The 19066-nt window shown below is 42.0% G+C and overlaps 2 protein-coding genes and 1 long non-coding RNA gene across 8 annotated transcripts; 1 reads left to right on the plus strand and 2 right to left on the minus strand.

The window, feature by feature from the left end:
- Positions 1–145: 145 nt before the first annotated feature.
- Positions 146–13989, plus strand: LOC122877756 (carboxypeptidase N subunit 2). 3 transcript variants are annotated; one of them, XM_044199749.1, is made up of 5 exons: positions 148–272; positions 413–853; positions 3017–3186; positions 3421–3754; positions 3853–13989. In XM_044199749.1, exons 2-5 carry the CDS (start codon positions 424–426, stop codon positions 12042–12044), a joined length of 9126 nt encoding a protein of 3041 aa, XP_044055684.1. In that variant the 5' UTR covers positions 148–272; positions 413–423; the 3' UTR covers positions 12045–13989. The 3 variants fall into 3 exon arrangements, with proteins under 3 accessions (XP_044055686.1, XP_044055684.1, XP_044055685.1); XM_044199750.1 differs by having other exon boundaries at positions 169–272; positions 418–853; XM_044199751.1 differs by having other exon boundaries at positions 146–272; positions 3421–4040.
- Positions 2251–3009, minus strand: LOC122877770. Its single transcript, XR_006378325.1, has 2 exons — positions 2664–3009; positions 2251–2576 (listed from the first exon to the last, which is right to left on the minus strand). It is a non-coding gene; the product is annotated as an uncharacterized LOC122877770 (long non-coding RNA).
- Positions 12533–19047, minus strand: dcun1d4 (DCN1, defective in cullin neddylation 1, domain containing 4 (S. cerevisiae)). Of its 4 annotated transcripts, none has more exons than XM_044199779.1 (11): positions 18913–19047; positions 17525–17595; positions 17361–17400; positions 17044–17131; positions 16724–16812; positions 16490–16560; positions 15961–16052; positions 15682–15790; positions 15073–15177; positions 14798–14900; positions 12533–14699 (listed from the first exon to the last, which is right to left on the minus strand). In XM_044199779.1, exons 1-11 carry the CDS (start codon positions 18929–18931, stop codon positions 14644–14646), a joined length of 843 nt encoding a protein of 280 aa, XP_044055714.1. In that variant the 5' UTR covers positions 18932–19047; the 3' UTR covers positions 12533–14643. The 4 variants fall into 4 exon arrangements, with proteins under 4 accessions (XP_044055714.1, XP_044055716.1, XP_044055715.1 ...); XM_044199781.1 differs by lacking the exon at positions 18913–19047 and adding an exon at positions 17919–18060; XM_044199780.1 differs by lacking the exon at positions 17525–17595 and having other exon boundaries at positions 18913–18986.
- Positions 19048–19066: the final 19 nt, after the last annotated feature.

Consider the following 19066-nt stretch of genomic DNA (forward strand, 5'->3'; position numbering starts at 1 on the left):
GGGGCATGGTTCTCCTTGCCATAAACTTTCAGGATCGTAGTTATCTATCATACATAAAGAGGAAAACGATGACAGTAAGACATTAACTAGACATGTAAATGATTTAATGAATTGCAGAATGGCATCTTTGGGTAGGTGCATGTTAAGCTAGACACAGCAAAATACTCTTCAGACTTTGATCAGAACTGCAGGAGACACTTAACACACTGGAGGCACTCTGGGTGTGTAAAGACAGTCACAAGTTTTCCTGTCAGCAAAGAGTGGATACACAGGTGAGTTTGATGTTTTTAATTAATTTGCTGTTTGTAATATTTTTAATGGATTTCCTTTCATGAATTACTAAAAATAGATCTTATTTTTTCTTTTCGAGTGAGTCTCCTAGCTGTCGTTCATGATCTATCTGTACCCTCAGGACAGGTTGTGATGGCAGTGGCACATGGGCCATTCTTGGCTGCTGTGCTGCTTCTTGTCTCCTTGGGGCTCCATTGCTCCTCTCCCCTACCTGCCTGTCCAGAGTCCTGCACCTGTCAGGGAGCTCCCCTGTTGAACTGTTCCTCCTCTGGCCTTTCCTTGGTGCCGCAACACATCCAAGACTCTGTCACTGAGCTAGACTTGTCTCATAACCTCCTTGACTCTGTAAAACTCAACCGACCACATCAAAACCTCAGGAATGTATGGCTGGGAAACAACAGTATCACACACTTGTCTCTCTGCATAGAGAGAAACCTGGGAAACCATTATGTCAGAGGTAGACATCGCTTGAGACCTTGGGGCAGACAGGGATGCGTATCTTGGGCCCCCACCCTGCACCTGCTATCTGTTGAGTGGAATCAGCTAGAGCAACTCCCAGAGGGTGAGTCAGTGTAATATGCTCATAAACCCATATATAAAACACTGTCACAGCACACGAAAAGTGTGTATTAAATGTATTTACTCTCGTGCCACTGTTGCAAGGTGGGATAGATGTCTTGCAAAGGTGCACAATCTGGTATTGTAGTATTTTCACACGGTCACATAAAAGGACATAGCACTCTCAAACACTTCCATATCAGCTGTTGTTGTCTTTTCAGTGCATGAAAGTAGACCATCTATTCCTAAACTCAATAATCATCTTTTATTGAAGCATTTTGATCTATGATGAATTTTCATTAGATCAAACTTGGGCTGCTCTTATATACTGTACCATTCAGATTAAGTTAAAGCAGCTAGAACACAGTATAAAAATACTTCATTACAAGTAAAGGTCTCACCTTCAAAATAGGCAGAATTGCCTCTGTTAGTGCTATATTATTGGATAACACAATATACCTATACTGTAATATCTCTAAGGTGTATAAACAGGTAGACACAATGACATACACACTTAATTAATTTCAACCTTGATGGAGCTGAACCATCACTGCAAAAATGATTGGAGAATGTTCTCTGTGTGTGCATTTTAAGAAGTGTTGTGTTATGTTAAGTGCAATGTGACTGGTTTTAGGATCTCTTCTTTACATACTGTATGTCACTACTGTGTGCTGCTATCCTTGTTTTTCTCTTTTTCACTATACCAATGGCTCCCAACCTTTTTGGCTTTTGACCCCTTCAAATAAAGCATTGTCTACTTGTGACCCCTTGTCACAGATGTCAGAATTCTATGGGTAAAAGTTTTTTGCCTCTAAACTTTTCAGATTGTGTCAACAAAAGTTCCAGACCTGACAAGTAAAACTATCCAGTGTTTCACGAACAAAGCAAAGATTAGGAATAAGATGATGACTTTAATTTTGTGGTGTTCCTGTCCCCTCTGATTTATCTTGTGACCCACTAGATTTGTCTGAACTCTCAGGTTGGGAATCACTGGCCTAGACAATTTGATCACATAAATTACACATGAAGGTCCCTTTTATTTAATTTCTTTCTTTCTGTGTGTGGGTGGGTGGGTGACTAAAGATTATGCATCTGATAGCGAAGTTGCGCAGTCTACACAATGCACACCTTTAATTGCCCTCTGGAGTGTTGTTGAGAAATGTCCATGAGTCAGACCTGAAAGATTGGTCCGCCTCATAGGCATATTGTTTGCCACATTCTGCCTAAAAAGGTGGTCTGAGGTGAATCAATGAGCATGCATGAGTGTGCATTGCTCTTACTGACCTTTCATTTGACTCTCACATATAAACAAACCCTCTCAGTGATATTCTTTATCTTTAGTACTTTGCTCTACTCGGAAATGATTAAACCTCCCAAGATAATGACACTGTACACCCTTCAGCCAGTCACAGTTTTTATTGACATTCCAGTGGCTCAAAGAAAGGTGTAAACATGCAGTACAACTTTTACATTTTCCCCCGCATCATATTATTTCATAGAATTGCTTCTGCTTGGTTGAACATGTGTGTTTCAAAGAAATGCATTCACCATGGTTCTTTTATAAGGCATGTGTGGACAGCCCATTTACTTAGCAAGAGCTGTGTTGACAGTCATAGACTTCTTTCCTGTTTGGTATTCAGCTCACAGAACCCTCAGTGCCTCATTAATGAAGCACAGGCCCACAGTACCTTACTTAAGCCCAGCAGTCTCAGGGAGATTGTCTCTGGCTAGTGAAAAGGGGGAGACAGCAGGGCAGAATGAGCACCACAGAAAAATTCTTAGCCCCTAATTAGTCATATTGTATGAGTACTCACTCATTATTGTGTGGGTGTTCACAGTGAATGCCAGAAGAATTTGGATTCATATTCCAGAGAGAGAGCGAGAGAGAGAGAGAGAGAGAGGCCTGTAGTTTATTTATTATTTAATCTCAGCATTGAAAACATTGCAGTACTGCAAACAATCAACTTCATAACTGAAAATAAACGGTTTTTCACCTTGCAAATCACAGTGAAGAAGGTAAAGCAGTACAGCTCTGAGAAGACAAGAGACTGACCTCTGTTATTATCATTGAAAACCTGTAACATGAAGTACATTCCTTGCTCCCTTTAGGAACCACTCCATCATGGTTATTGTTGAATTCTAACTACAGCTCTTTTCTGTCATCTAGGGCTGGAAGGTAGTGAGTCCTTACAGGTTCTGCAGCTCTCCTTCAACAAGATCTCAACTCTACAACCAGGAGACCTTAGCCACCTTCGACAGCTAAAAGAGCTACACTTACAACATAACCTCATCACAAGTCTCCATCCACAGATGTTCCAGGATTTAGCCCAGCTTCGGGTAACACTGATTTTTTAATAAAACTTATTGAAAGCATGCACAGAATATCCAGTATTCTAACAATAAACTCAGTGATGCCACACATTCATTGTTCATTTTCAGAAAAGTGCTCTCTAATTAAAAGATCATTTTAAAAAGCTTTTAATTAGAGAATATTGAATTACATTATTTTTGAAATCAAATTACATGTCTCATACACATCTGTTGTATGTCCATATTGTGTCCACCTGAAAGGTCCTTGATCTGAGTTTCAACATGCTGACCAGCCTCCATCCTTTGATGTACCTTTCTCTGCGTAACATTGGGGTGGATGTTAGGCTGAGTGGGAACAGGTGGCAGTGCAATTGCAGTATGCGCAGTCTAAGAAGGCGGATGGCCTATGACAGCAGCAGAGGCCTGAAGGCCTGGAGCGTGGTGTGTGCTTCCCCCTCCATCCTCTCAGGCAGAGACCTGCTACAGTTGGGGGAGGATGACCTTAACTGTTTTAGTACTGAAAACAGGCCAGAGCTCCACCAAGATGTGACGGTCTATAGTGGCTCTCAGATACTGCTGTCTTGCTCTACACAAGGTAACACAGTCAAAAAAGTGTCAAATGTAACTTAATACATACTGTATATAACAATGTAGGTCAGTCCAACTGCATGCCATGTGGTCTTTTTTTTGTAGATTCAATGTGGTGGACACCCAGTGGTCAAGCATCTGTGAGCCAACCTCAGGCTGGTCTGCTCATCAGTGACATCACAGAGAGAGACACAGGACTATATGTGTGTATGTCTGAAGAACACGAAGTTGTGTCTGTTTTTAACCTCCAAATCAGTAAAATAGGAGGTGCAAGAAGAAAAACTAGAAGTTTACCCAGAACCAGCCGACAAATAATCCCACAAGGCACCCCAAATAGGATAGGTCAAGAAAGGAATCAGAGAGCTACCCAGTCTAACTTGACTCTGGCTGTGTGTCTGTCTGTTTTAATCACGTTTCTGATAGCCTTTATCCTAGGAGTCCTAGCAAGACCTTGTATAGATGATCTTTGGAGAAGGGTCACCAACAGGAAAAGTTCCTCTGCAACCAACTCTGTCTCATCTGTAGAACAAAGACAATATGACAATGAGGCCTACTCCAATGGTGAGGAACCAGAGATAGGAACTCACAGGGAAAGGAGAGTCACATTTAGCACTGTAGACTATAGAGAAGACAGCAATGTACAATATTATGATACCGTAGCCAGTGGCGATCAGGAAAGCATTAATAATGATGCAGTGATTGAATGTGAAGCAGCTGAGGCTGAGAGCGATACACATACAGCTGGAGATTCGGGAAGTGAAAACAGCTTACAACAGAGTAGTCCAGAGGATAACCAGAAAGATGGCAGAGACCTCTCAGGCGTCAGTGATGCAGGCCGCACACACAACATAGAGTTTGAACACATCACAGACCCTGTTGAGCTGGAGGAGAGGAGAAGCTTGTCTTCATGCTCAGATTCTTTATTATCGGACAAAGTATTTAATGAGGATCAAATGACCCAGCGAGACTGCACAACACCCAAGTCTCCACAGCTGGCAGACGACTCTGTTCAGCAGAGAGCGGATTTCTCGACAGTTAGAAAAGTAGAGGTGCCACAAATTTCCATAGAGGGCAGTAGTGGAATTCCTGTAGTTTCTTCTGAGCCCTTTGCAGATTGGTCACCACATATAAATGACACCAACCTAGAAGACCCTGATCTGTGGCAGGAGAATGGAGAACAATTTGAATTTAGCGATTCTGTTCGAAGCACGTCTGCAAGGTCCAGCAGTGTTTCTGGTTCTTTTAATGATTCAAAACTGATCGTGGCACCCACTTCAGATAAACAGAAGAGGGAGGATATGTCCAGCTCCAGCTCATATGTCAGTGGGGATGAGCCTACACAATACACTGTGAATTCAGACCAAGAGGAGGAGGAGGATATAGAAAGGAACCACAATAAACCTGAGGTCACTAATGCGTGCCTTAAACAGGATGCTAGTATTGAACAGCATATTCATGGTGTAGACTCTGTCAGGCCTTTAGTGGGATTTAATAAGGGTGAGTACAGATATGACACACCAAGGCCTGCAGTGAGACCAGAGCAGTCCTTTTCCTCTCATTCCAGTGACAGTGATGGGGAGGACTACACAATCAAACAAGAACCACATAAAGGAGATGGGAAGGACAAGTCCATTTGTGTATCTGAAAAGCCAAGCAGTAGGATAGTTACAGGAGAGTGGGATACCAGGGAGAAAGTTAAACCCATGCCACGGACAAAGTGGCGTGTAACCAGTTTGGGTGTTACCAGTCACAGTAAAAGTCTGGATACCGGAGCACCTTCGCCACCTGCAGCTTATTCATCCTCTTCAAGCAGTGAAAGTGAAGCAGAAATCACAGACCTAAAAGTGGAACACAATACAGGTAGAGTGAATGAGGGGATCAAAATCAATGAGCCAGAAACACTGTCAACTGACCTAAATCGCCAATGTATCCCCCAAATCAAGAGGCGTTTGGATATCAGAGCCCCATCACCACCTACTGATTCATCTTCTAGTGGTGAGAGTGCAGATGAAACAATGGACCACATAGAGAAGCAAGGAGAGATGCATGTGACAAGGCTTCAGTTTCAAGAATCTCAAACAGTAAATCATGATTCAGACACACAGTGGCCTGCTCTAGATCTTCAGCATACTATGCGTATCAAGAGGCGTTTGGATATCAAAGCACCATCAGCTGACTCTGATTCATCTTCAACTAGTGAGATAGTGGAAGAAAAAATAGCCCAAATAAAGAAACATGAACAAGGGGAGGTACATGTTTCAAGACTTCCATTTCAAGAATCTCAAGCAGGAAGTCATGATCCCGAAACACGGTGGCCTTCCCTAGATCTTGAGCATATTCCTCGCATCAAGAGGCGTTTGGATATCAAAGCACCATCACCACCTCCTGATTTATTTTCTAGTAGTGACAGTGAGGATGAAACAACAAGCCACATAAAGAAACAGAAGAAAGGGCAGACACACATTGCAAGGCTTCCAATTAAAGTTTCTCAAACTGTAAGTCATGACCCAAAAACACAGTGGCCTGCCCTTTATCTTGAGCATACTACACGTATCAAGAGGCGTCTAGATATCAAAGCACCACCACCTGAGTCTGATTCATCTTCTAGTAGTGATAGTGAGGATGAAACAACAAACCACACAGAGAGGCCAGGTAAGGTGGACATTGTAGAGCTTGCATTTCAAAAATCTCAAACTGTAAGTCATGACCCACAAACACAGTGGCCTGCCCTCGACCTTGAGCATATTCCTCACATTAAAAGACGTCTCGATATCAAAGCACCATCACCACCTCCTGATTCAGCTTCGAATAGTGAGATAGTGGAAGAAAAAATTGCCCAAATAAAGAAACGTGAACAAGGGGAGGTACATGTTTCAAGACTTCCATTTCAAGAATCTCAAGCAGGAAGTCATGATCCAGAAACACGGTGGCCTGCCCTAGATCTTCACCATACTATGCGCATCAAGAGGCGTTTGGATATCAAAGCACCATCAGCTGACTCTGATTCATTTTCTAGTAGTGACAGTGAGGATGAAACAACAAGCCACATAAAGAAACAGAAGAAAGGGCAGACACACATTGCAAGGCTTCCAATTAAAGTTTCTCAAACTGTAAGTCATGACCCAAAAACACAGCGGCCTGCCCTTTATCTTGAGCATACTACACGTATCAAGAGGCGTCTAGATATCAAAGCACCACCACCTGAGTCTGATTCATCTTCTAGTAGTGATAGTGAGGATGAAACAACAAACCACACAGAGAGGCCAGGTAAGGTGGACATTGTAGAGCTTGCATTTCAAAAATCTCAAACTGTAAGTCATGACCCACAAACACAGTGGCCTGCCCTCGACCTTGAGCATATTCCTCACATTAAAAGACGTCTCGATATCAAAGCACCATCACCACCTCCTGATTCAGCTTCGAATAGTGAGATAGTGGAAGAAAAAATTGCCCAAATAAAGAAACGTGAACAAGGGGAGGTACATGTTTCAAGACTTCCATTTCAAGAATCTCAAGCAGGAAGTCATGATCCAGAAACACGGTGGCCTGCCCTAGATCTTCACCATACTATGCGCATCAAGAGGCGTTTGGATATCAAAGCACCATCAGCTGACTCTGATTCATTTTCTAGTAGTGACAGTGAGGATGAAACAACAGGCCACATAGAGAAGCAGAGGCCAGGGAAGGTGGACATTGCAGGACTTCCATTTCAAGAATCTCAAACAGAAAGTCATGATCCAGGTACAAGGTGGCCTGCCCTTGATCTTGAGCATATTCCTCGCATCAAGAGGCGTCTAGACATCAAAGCACCATCACCACCTCCTGATTCATCTTCAAGTAGTGACAATGAGGATGAAACAACAAATCCCATAAAGAAACAGGAGAAAGGGCAGACACACATGGCAAGGCTTCCAATTAAAGCATCTCAAACTGTAAGTCATGACCCACAAACACAGTGGCCTGCCCTCGACCTTGAGCATATTCCTCGCATTAAAAGACGTCTTGATATCAAAGCACCATCACCACCTTCTGATTCAGCTTCGAATAGTGAGATAGTGGAAGAACAAATTGCCCAAATAAAGAAACGTGAACAAGGGGAGGTACATGTTTCAAGACTTCCATTTCAAGAATCTCAAGCAGGAAGTCATGAACCAGAAACACGGTGGCCTGCCCTAGATCTTCACCATACTATGCGCATCAAGAGGCGTTTGGATATCAAAGCACCATCAGCTGACTCTGATTCATTTTCTAGTAGTGACAGTGAGGATGAAACAACAGGCCACATAGAGAAGCAGAGGCCAGGGAAGGTGGACATTGCAGGACTTCCATTTCAAGAATCTCAAACAGAAAGTCATGATCCAGACACAAGGTGGCCTGCCCTTGATCTTGAGCATATTCCTCGCATCAAGAGGCGTCTAGACATCAAAGCACCATCACCACCTCCTGATTCATCTTCAAGTAGTGACAATGAGGATGAAACAACAAATCCCATAAAGAAACAGGAGAAAGGGCAGACACACATGGCAAGGCTTCCAATTAAAGCATCTCAAACTGTAAGTCATGACCCACAAACACAGTGGCCTGCCCTCGACCTTGAGCATATTCCTCACATTAAAAGACGTCTTGATATCAAAGCACCATCACCACCTTCTGATTCAGCTTCGAATAGTGAGATAGTGGAAGAAAAAATTGCCCAAATAAAGAAACGTGAACAAGGGGAGGTACATGTTTCAAGACTTCCATTTCAAGAATCTCAAGCAGGAAGTCATGATCCAGAAACACGGTGGCCTGCCCTAGATCTTCACCATACTATGCGCATCAAGAGGCGTTTGGATATCAAAGCACCATCAGCTGACTCTGATTCATTTTCTAGTAGTGACAGTGAGGATGAAACAACAGGCCACATAGAGAAGCAGAGGCCAGGGAAGGTGGACATTGCAGGACTTCCATTTCAAGAATCTCAAACAGAAAGTCATGATCCAGGTACAAGGTGGCCTGCCCTTGATCTTGAGCATATTCCTCGCATCAAGAGGCGTCTAGACATCAAAGCACCATCACCACCTCCTGATTCATCTTCAAGTAGTGACAATGAGGATGAAACAACAAATCCCATAAAGAAACAGGAGAAAGGGCAGACACACATGGCAAGGCTTCCAATTAAAGCATCTCAAACTGTAAGTCATGACCCACAAACACAGTGGCCTGCCCTCGACCTTGAGCATATTCCTCGCATTAAAAGACGTCTTGATATCAAAGCACCATCACCACCTCCTGATTCAGCTTCGAATAGTGAGATAGTGGAAGAAAAAATTGCCCAAATAAAGAAACGTGAACAAGGGGAGGTACATGTTTCAAGACTTCCATTTCAAGAATCTCAAGCAGGAAGTCATGATCCAGAAACACGGTGGCCTGCCCTAGATCTTCACCATACTATGCGCATCAAGAGGCGTTTGGATATCAAAGCACCATCAGCTGACTCTGATTCATTTTCTAGTAGTGACAGTGAGGATGAAACAACAGGCCACATAGAGAAGCAGAGGCCAGGGAAGGTGGACATTGCAGGACTTCCATTTCAAGAATCTCAAACAGAAAGTCATGATCCAGACACAAGGTGGCCTGCCCTTGATCTTGAGCATATTCCTCGCATCAAGAGGCGTCTAGACATCAAAGCACCATCACCACCTCCTGATTCATCTTCAAGTAGTGACAATGAGGATGAAACAACAAATCCCATAAAGAAACAGGAGAAAGGGCAGACACACATGGCAAGGCTTCCAATTAAAGCATCTCAAACTGTAAGTCATGACCCACAAACACAGTGGCCTGCCCTCGACCTTGAGCATATTCCTCGCATTAAAAGACGTCTTGATATCAAAGCACCATCACCACCTCCTGATTCAGCTTCGAATAGTGAGATAGTGGAAGAAAAAATTGCCCAAATAAAGAAACGTGAACAAGGGGAGGTACATGTTTCAAGACTTCCATTTCAAGAATCTCATGCAGGAAGTCATGATCCAGAAACACTGTGGCCTGCCCTAGATCTTCAGCATACTACGCGCATCAAGAGGCATTTGGATATCAAAGCACCATCAGCTGACTCTGATTCATTTTCTAGTAGTGACAGTGAGGATGAAACAACAAACCACATTAGGTCTCCAAAGACCCGAGTGATAAACATTTCTCGCAGTCCAAAGACAGACCACAATATCAAATTAGAAAAGTATACAGTTATTACAGATGTGGGGGACAAAACAAGAGACAACATCGGCACAACACCAGAGATAAACCCAGAACTTGAGTCAAGGTGGGCCACGATGAATCTTGGTATCTCCCGCTTCAGAAAGCGTCTTGAAATCACATCGCATACACATGAACCACCAAATCTGCCCTCATCACCGCCACCTGACTCCCCCTCCTCTTCCAGCAATGAGACTGGGAGTAAAAGCAGCAGAACAAGACGAAAGAGAAGGGGAGTTGGAATGCCAGGAATCATACACACAGAATCATCTCTAAAACAAACAAACAAACCAGTGAATGCTCTCAGTTTGAAGGGTCAAGATGACAACTCTGGCAACTCAGTAGAGGTCAAAGAGAGATTAAGAAAAGACTATAGCCTCCCCACAACTGAAGAAAAGTCAAACCCAGATACTATGCTGACTGGTTTTGGTACTCCACATTTTAGGAGGTACCTGGATATCAAGGTCAGTGAAAAGGCTCCTGCTACACCACCATTACGTTCCACCTCCAGTAGTGAGAATAAAGATGTATCAACACACCATGCAGGTAAAGGATGGAGGGGAAGATCTCAGCTGCCTGTTGTCACTGACAAGGAAGCATCCCAGAATCATACCTCTCTGTATGTGGGCCAAGCTGTCAATATCAAACTGGATCAGTCCCAGAGTCAGACTGAGGAGGTGGAGAGGAAGGCTGGGGGCGAGCGCAAAAGCCAAACAAAAGTCGGAGAGGAGTCTGACTCAGTGCAGCCTCATCTGAGACTCACCACTATCCCCCATATCAGAAGGGCTTTGGATATCAGAGCACCGTTACAAAGGGAAGCATCCTCCAGCAGCAACAGTGAGAATGAGACGATAGACCATAGTGTTCCTGACCTGAATCTTGGTGTCCCACATGTTAAGAGGTGTCTGAATGTCAAGGCACCATTACCAGAATCAAGTAATTCCCCATCTTCCTGCAGCGAGAGCGAAAATGAGGTGGCAAATATGTCAGATAATGACTCTCTAATCACTTATAAGCGTTTAATTATCAAAACTTTATCACCACCGAGTAATTCTTCCTCCCCCAGTGGCCAAACTATACACCAAACAAACCAAAGACATACAAGGGCTGAAACAGTAACTGTTGCACAAGGTCCATCCCATAGTGTGGGAGACAGAAATGCATCTCTTGTCCCAAGGAGAGTTCCCAGTATGAACATCACCACAAATGCGGATCTGCCACCCAAGATAAGGTGGACTGGTGTTGGTCTTCCGCTGTCTGACCTTTCTATCTCCAGTCAGAGGAGACATCAGGATGTAGGCTTATCGTCTCCACAGCAGGCTCCACCTGCAGAGCCAGAACTTCCCCCACCTGACTCCTTCAACTCCTCCAGTAGTAAAAGTGATGATAAAATAAAACAAGACAGAGGGAAAGCCGATGTGACACTAGTGCATAAATACTCATCTCTTAGCACCAATAGTGTTTCTCTTGCATCCAGCAGAGCTCTTGAAAAGTTTGACAACTCACCCAGCAGCACAAATGAGATTTTGAGGGCTGTATCTGAGGACAAGATGGAAAGGAAAGGCCTCAGTGCCCTAAAAGTCATGTCATCAGAGAGACGAAAGTGGGACACAGAAGATGAAAATTTAGATAAGGGTGCATCTCCTCTATTTGATGACCATGGTTCACAAGGTGACACCAGTTTTAACTATTGCAGGTCTGAGGAGTACATCAAGTCCCTGGCCAAACAACCACTAACAAAATTTCTTTCGTATACTTCAGCAGATGAGATAAGAGCTACAGATTTGTTGTATGACATTCCCCGCTACAGGATGCATGACATTGAACATATTGAACCACTGCAGGAGGCTCCACCTCCTATTCCAGCAACACCACCACCAGATGAGGCAGTAGGGCTTACATGGAGGTCTCCACAGAGCAATAAGAAACAAGCATTGGAAGGCACCAGATCCTATCTGCAACAGAGCAGAAACACAGAGGAATCTGACCCTTCTTCACTTACGTCACAAAACTTGGCAGTCTATTTTGACTCCTCAAACATGAACATTAGTGATGTTTGATAAAGAAGTCACTTTTCCTAAACACTGACAAAACAAGCAAATGAGCAATGGCAATGTTTGATCTTAAATTGGCCAGTGAATGACAACTATTGTGAATTATATTCTATTTTATCTAATTAAGTATTAAGCTTGAAATTAAATGTAAATACTAATAATGTATTGTGTGGAACTGTTGTAGAGTGTAGTAGAGGATACCATGTTTATCTTTCAGATTTGCCATATTTCTGTAAATCATTTTTAAAAAATCACCCATCACAAAGATGTCTTCCTGTAATGGATTTTACAAGAATCCATATCATCTTAATGGTCATGCATTATTAGTATACTTATTAAGAGATATTAATAAAACCATATCTCTGAATTATATAATGCAGAGCTTTCATTTGTAGCAATAAGTACATCTAAATAATGACGACAGTATTACTGACAGTACTTAATGTTTTTTGTTATGAACAAACTATTAACTAAAGAGACCAAATATAAGCCAGTAAGTTAATAAACCCTTTTATTTATGTATATAGTCATAGGTTATAGTGAAAACTGACATATAGACACTTACATAGTTTACATACATATATACAGTTGGGACAAGGGTGTTCATCCTCCTGCATTGGATGGGAGAATACTAAAACATTGATCTCTACACAGTATTTGGTAAGCAATCCAACAACTACTTCAATCTTAGATGTTATGTTGATGCATTGTAACGACAATAGATGCTTTCATATAGTTTCAGCTGCAGTGGATTTCAATGACACAAGAGCTGATTACCTTCACAACAAATTCCAATGTGTATTTTATGTGTATCATGACAGTGTGATCCAAAAGTTGCAAAACAAGTTATGCACTTTCAATAAATAAAATTAGATCCTGTATACTGGCTGCAGCTACCTAGAGCTTTGCAGCATGTGTAAGAATGTGTCAGATGGAGTAAATGCAGGAGGGAACTCCTGTTCCACCATGAGGTTACAGGTGTGTTCCAGGTCTTAATAGACACAATCATGTTGTTCATCAGAATTAAGATAACATGATCGTGAATATCAAATTAAGCACAAAACACTTGCACAAATTCCTGTACAAAACAAAAACGCATTTGGAAAATGTTTTCAAAAAATCTCATCCATTCACAAAGGCTCTGTAGGAGCATGCATGCAAATATTAAATCTGACGATTCAGCATCACACCACAGCCAAAGACAAAAATTTATACATGTGTTACAAGAACATTATACTAGGCGAAAAGAACAGCATAGCATCATCACACAGTTCCAAACTGTCAGTGTCCATTGATTTGATTAGATCCTACAGGTGGTACGAAGCAATGCTTTCAGCAAACCTACCTTTTTATTCAAGCCTTAAGGACCTCGTCCTGAGAGGGTCACTGGTCTTCCACTGTAGTTATATTAACACTGTCAGTGTTGGGAGAGATGCTACTAGTAAGAGGAGACCTGAAACTATCAGTGGACTAAGGAGGACAAAACAGATGCCACATATCAAGACAAAATGGACACCAACCAGCTCTATGTCAACTTATAACACAGCCCAAACAGTCTGAATTCATCCTGAAATAATCCCTGACCACTCAGTGTGTCTGTGTGTGCATGAACATGTGTATGTGTCTGTTTTATGTGTTCTCACACGTGTATATACATTTGGGTTTGTTGGTATGTCTGTGGGACACACAAAGTGACTTCCATGTTTTGAGGCACAATAATACTCTTATCTACACAACGTAGATACATAAATTGGTCTTCAGACCAATTAATGCTGATCAGAGCACTAGTGGCTCACCGCTGTACTGTAATAAGAGTTAGTAAGCAGCAATGCTGATTTGTTTGGTGTTATGAGGTCTGAAGCCTTTGCAGGGGGGGAGTTAGCAAACTGTTAGCATTAGCTGGAGCAAAACAGCAGGAGGGAACAAAAACTGGAGGGGAAAAAAAGAAAATCACTGGCACAAATCAATAGTAAACAGCACAGGCATCAGAGACCTGCGATCAACCATTTGACACAGTGTGCTTCTTGACGAACTCCTATCTAACTCAAAATATGACAAACAATAGTTAGTGCCATCTGTCCAGAAAAGCTCAAGTTCAAGTTCATTGCACAGATATATATTTAAATGTGCCCAGGTCAAAGTGACCCTGTTTAAGACTCAGACACAATGCATGAATGTTCACTTCTGTTGGTTTCTCTGTGCTGAAGACAAGGGGTGAGGAGTGGTCCTCCCACACAATACCATTTTGCTTCCATCATCCACATATGATACCATGTTATCCTAACACAGACAGCAATATGACATATCACAGTGAGAGAGAGCAATGCCACTGAGGATTGCTTTAAGCTTGCCCACTATGCAACTTCGGTAGGGAACATTACTCCACAATGGCAGCCCTCCACCTCGGCGCTCTGGGCAGCATGCACCCAGGCTGCAAACCCAGTGCCCCCACCCTAGCCCACCCACAGCCCGAATCCCTCCTCTACCAGGAAGCACCCACTTTCACTGCTTTACCATTTTTGTATTATTTACTTATTGGTTGTTGATTCTCATAGTCGTCGTTGTCACAGTTGTATTTTTTCCATTTTCCATTTTTGCTCTGCACCTATGACATCTGTCTTTCCTTGTACCATTCCACAAACTCGTCCAACAAAACTGGCCCTGATAAAAGGATAAGACAGAGTTTAAGAGATTAGATTTGTACAACACTCACATGAAGCTCTGTTGTCACATTTATGTGTAGATGTTTGTACACTCACAGGCACCATCCTCATCATAGTTACTGAGGTCCAGGTTGATTGTCCTGCTGAACTCTAAAACATTGCACCATTGGTCTTTGTTGATGACTTTGTACTTGGATTGCTGAGGAATAGTAAATAAATGCCTTACATTAATACAGCACAAAAACATTTTAGTTTCAACAATCCCAATCAAGGTCAAACAGAAATTCAAACAATCTCATATACAATTACTGTATGGAACATCTTTGATTTGGTAAAATGTTGTAGAGGAAATTTGTGAATATGACACATACCTCTAGAAACTGATTAAACACAGGAAACAGAGGCCACGTCTTTCCCAGAAGAAGCCCCAGCATACACTTGGCCGTGTTCAAGTCCAAACTCCTCTGATCCTTTTCCTGTCCAATTGAAACACCCAAAGCTTCATGAAATCCATGCAAAATGTCAACCACATTTTAAACAGGCGGGCAGTCTCGTAACATCATTATCATCAACATTAGCACAATACACAAAACAAATCCACTGACCCGTTGCTGTTACATTTAAAGAAAAATGTAATACTTTTATAACAGTCACTGTGTCATGTTTTCATTCACTATTTGTATTTTCATTCACTATATCAGAGTGAGTTGCTTTCTTTAAATCATGGTTCAGTGTCTCCATGATGGAAAGTTGGGCTATGTAAATAGGCAACACACTTGATAAGTGCTTTCCCACTCCAAGTCACACTGGAAAATTATCTTGACCCACTCAAAACATCAAGATGAGGCCTGAACATTGGATAAGACCTTACAAGAATTTCAGTCAGGGGAATTTAGCACTTAGGGATTTTACTATTTAAATGAACTGAATTAAATTTGTGTATGTGAGCATCTTTGCAGAAAAGACTTTGCTTGACTCACCCGAGCAAAATCAAAGGCATATCTATAAATGAGCTTAAAACTGGTGCTGTCATTTAGGACAGATCTCAGGTAATCCAGCGAGTTCCTCAGCCTCTCTGTGGAGTCACACCTAACAACAGCAGAAAAATGCCTTAGACAAAATCTACACTTCAACACCTGCTCTACTAAGTACCATGGGCACTCTAGAAAGACATGACTGAAGACAGAGAAAACACAGCAAGGCAACAAACAGTCTTGAAAACAGCATGCAAAAAGACAAAAAGTAGGTAACTGACATACTGCAGTGAGCCCATGCCTCTCAGCCACTCCTGGAGAGTGAAATATCCCATACTCTGGGCATCCAGCTTCCAAGCAAGAACCAGCATCACCACCTGGGCACAAACAAGAACCTTTATAGCTACAGATATCCTCAAATAGAAGATATGTCAATCCATATTATCAATCAATCGATCAACTGAAATGACAAGTCTATTACATGTCAAACACAGAAAATAACTGACCTCAATAACCCTTGAAACAGAGAATGAGTGTAAATAAGTAGCAACCTTGAAGTGAAACCAGGCCTGCACATTTTTGTGAATAACTAATTGTTGATGTTTTGATTATGCCAACTGTAGATTTTTATAAAACATCAGAAATGCTTATACAATACATGTTACCACAGCCAAAAGGGTGTCAAAGTTACTTGCTTAATTTGACTGGCAGCCAGAGAGAGAAAAACAGCAAAAAGCGAGCAAACTGAGACCATACAGGTGAAACCAAACTGCAAGACTTGTCTAAATAACCAAAAAGCAAAAAATCTGCTTACATTCTCTGGCTCCACTCCAATGTCCTCACAGAACTTCTCCATGCCCTCTGGACCCACCACATCATCACAACCTATTTTAGACAGACAAGTGTGATGCCTCATATAGTATCAGTTTCACATGTGGAGCTAAAAACCTACAGCACTGACCAGTGGTTAAATGTGATTAAATCAAGAACATATGATGATGTGAGTGGAGTGATTGCTGGTGCAGTACTTTAAAATATAATACTTCACCTGCATATTCATAGAACCACTCCAAGCATCTTTTACTGGAAAATGTCTCCTCCTCACGGATTTGTGTTGTTTCGTGTTTTCTGAAAACGCTTCAGATGATAAGAAAGTTTTAGTCACAAGCTCAGCGGCAATACTGCAACCAAAGTGCAGAATAGCAGTCAATGTGATTTAAAAAGGCTTTTCCTATTATTTCCTAATTACAAAATACAGACTTTATGCACGTATTCCACAATAATCAAGGGCTCCTGCATAACTGAGACAGACACGGAGTTATAGCCATGCTACTACTTTTTTAATCTTTAACAAAAGGGATGTCACACCTGTCCTGGCGACTTTTCTTGGCTGACATGTCATCTCCAGTAGAGGGTCTCCTCTTTTTCCTAGGAGGCATGGCTCTAGAGCAACAAGCTAGGGAAGGAAGTGGAAGACAGAATGAAAGGGGGCTGCTTATAAGCAGTACATAGATGATGCATATTTTCTCTTGCTAAACATGCATGTACTCTCAAAGAGCAGGCAGTCCAATTCAGAAGGACACACCGTTTTGGCAATAGTTTAATGTCTGAATGTTTTAGTAATGACAGTGGTGACAGCATTTTACGTTGACTACGAAACACATAAGGACCAGCTGAATTATTACCTGAGGGGTGGCTATCCTGTCCAACGTCTTCTGTCAGGTTCTATCAAAACAGATACATAAAAATGCCACATGCTTCTGAGCAGGACACACATAAACACTGCACACACACACACACACACACAACTAACATATATAAAATACACAAGCTGCCAATATGTATTTACCAGCCTGTGCAAGGTGTGGTGGATCTTATGGATGCTGGCCAGTGTAGTCAAGTGGGAATTCAGCTGAAAATCTATTTCCACAAAAAATAAACATAACATCAAAAATTCAACCTAAAGCATAACACACAACCCTCTCCTCTTAAGCAAACTTAAAAGCTTGGTGCAAATACAAGGGTACGAGAAGGTGACATCATCATAGCACCAAGAACCTATGATTTTATTTTTTTGTCAGTAATGAATACAGACTCTACAGTGCTCAAATTACTTTCGTCTGATTTCTACTTAAATGGTTTACGTTTCAGAAAACGACAGACATCTCACACGAATGAGGGAGTGACTCTCTGCATTCCTCGAAAGACATGAAAACTCGAAAATATTTGAGCGTGCATTCTACCTTGTCGTCAAATGTCATCTATGCATTGCCGTTCAAAAGCTGTTATCAACTACCGATGCTTTTACTTTATTTCTAGAGGCCAAAAGCAGACAAAAAACACACTGCCGAACAGATAGCACTAGCTGCATACCTAAAATAGCAGTGCAGACGCGCAACTTGCACAGAGTTTACAAAGTATCTAGAGAGTTGGGCGCATGGGTCTTGTAGTCCATTTCCTTCAAAGAGTCCATTGGAACTTCAGCTCTGGTTGGGATTCTAAACTACAATTCCCAAGCCTTAACAAAACAACTATTTCTTTCAAACCCCTCTGCCCCCCAACATTTACCCCAACTGATTGAATGCATTTTAGATTGTTTAAAAAAAAATCTAACATCGTTTGCTTATTGGCACATAAGCATTGCGCAGACGTTTTGCAGCAGCTGATGTACGTGCCGCAAAGCCAGACAGCGCTGCTGCAGCAGTCAATGAAAGATGTTTTACACAACTGCGTCACAATTTTCATTCTCTGTAATAGTCCGCAGTTGACCATAAAATTGACCTATTTACAATGGCATTACGTTGATCCCAAGTTTGAGTTGAAACGCATAGGGCATCCTCCGTAATGATGAATATAAAGATCACAACGCACCGATTACCACCGAAAAGCTTCTGAATTTAACTAACGTCGGCTGCATTCAGCTGAGCACTGCTAACGCTACACAAAAAATTAACTTCAGGAAAACTGCCGTGTCAAATGTGACCTCCTGCATGTCCAAAAGAACTGAAATTACATTAGCTATCCTTCCTTTGTTGTCGCCCAAGACAGCACTGGCAAATACAAAGAGACCAGCAAATAGCACGGAATTCATTCGTTCTCATCAAACCCTACAGAACCACGGGCTAAACGTAGATGATGAAACACAAAACGTCTATTTGCTTCTCTACAGCAAACTCTGCAGCATCCGTGAAGAGTCGTAATTTGATGCAGAAAAGCCTCTATAACATTACTACTTACTTGCCGCATCAGAGTGCATTTTTATGAAACATACAACTGTCTGTCCGCAGACCGGCCAATAGGCGGGCCTTGTCAACGTAAACCACGCCCGTGGACGCTGATTGACTCTGAGCCTGTTTGGTCTCCGCCTACGTTCGCTGTCGATTGGCTATTT

The sequence above is a fragment of the Siniperca chuatsi genome, linkage group LG6 (genome assembly GCF_020085105.1).
Source record: "Siniperca chuatsi isolate FFG_IHB_CAS linkage group LG6, ASM2008510v1, whole genome shotgun sequence".
NCBI lineage: Eukaryota > Metazoa > Chordata > Actinopteri > Centrarchiformes > Sinipercidae > Siniperca > Siniperca chuatsi.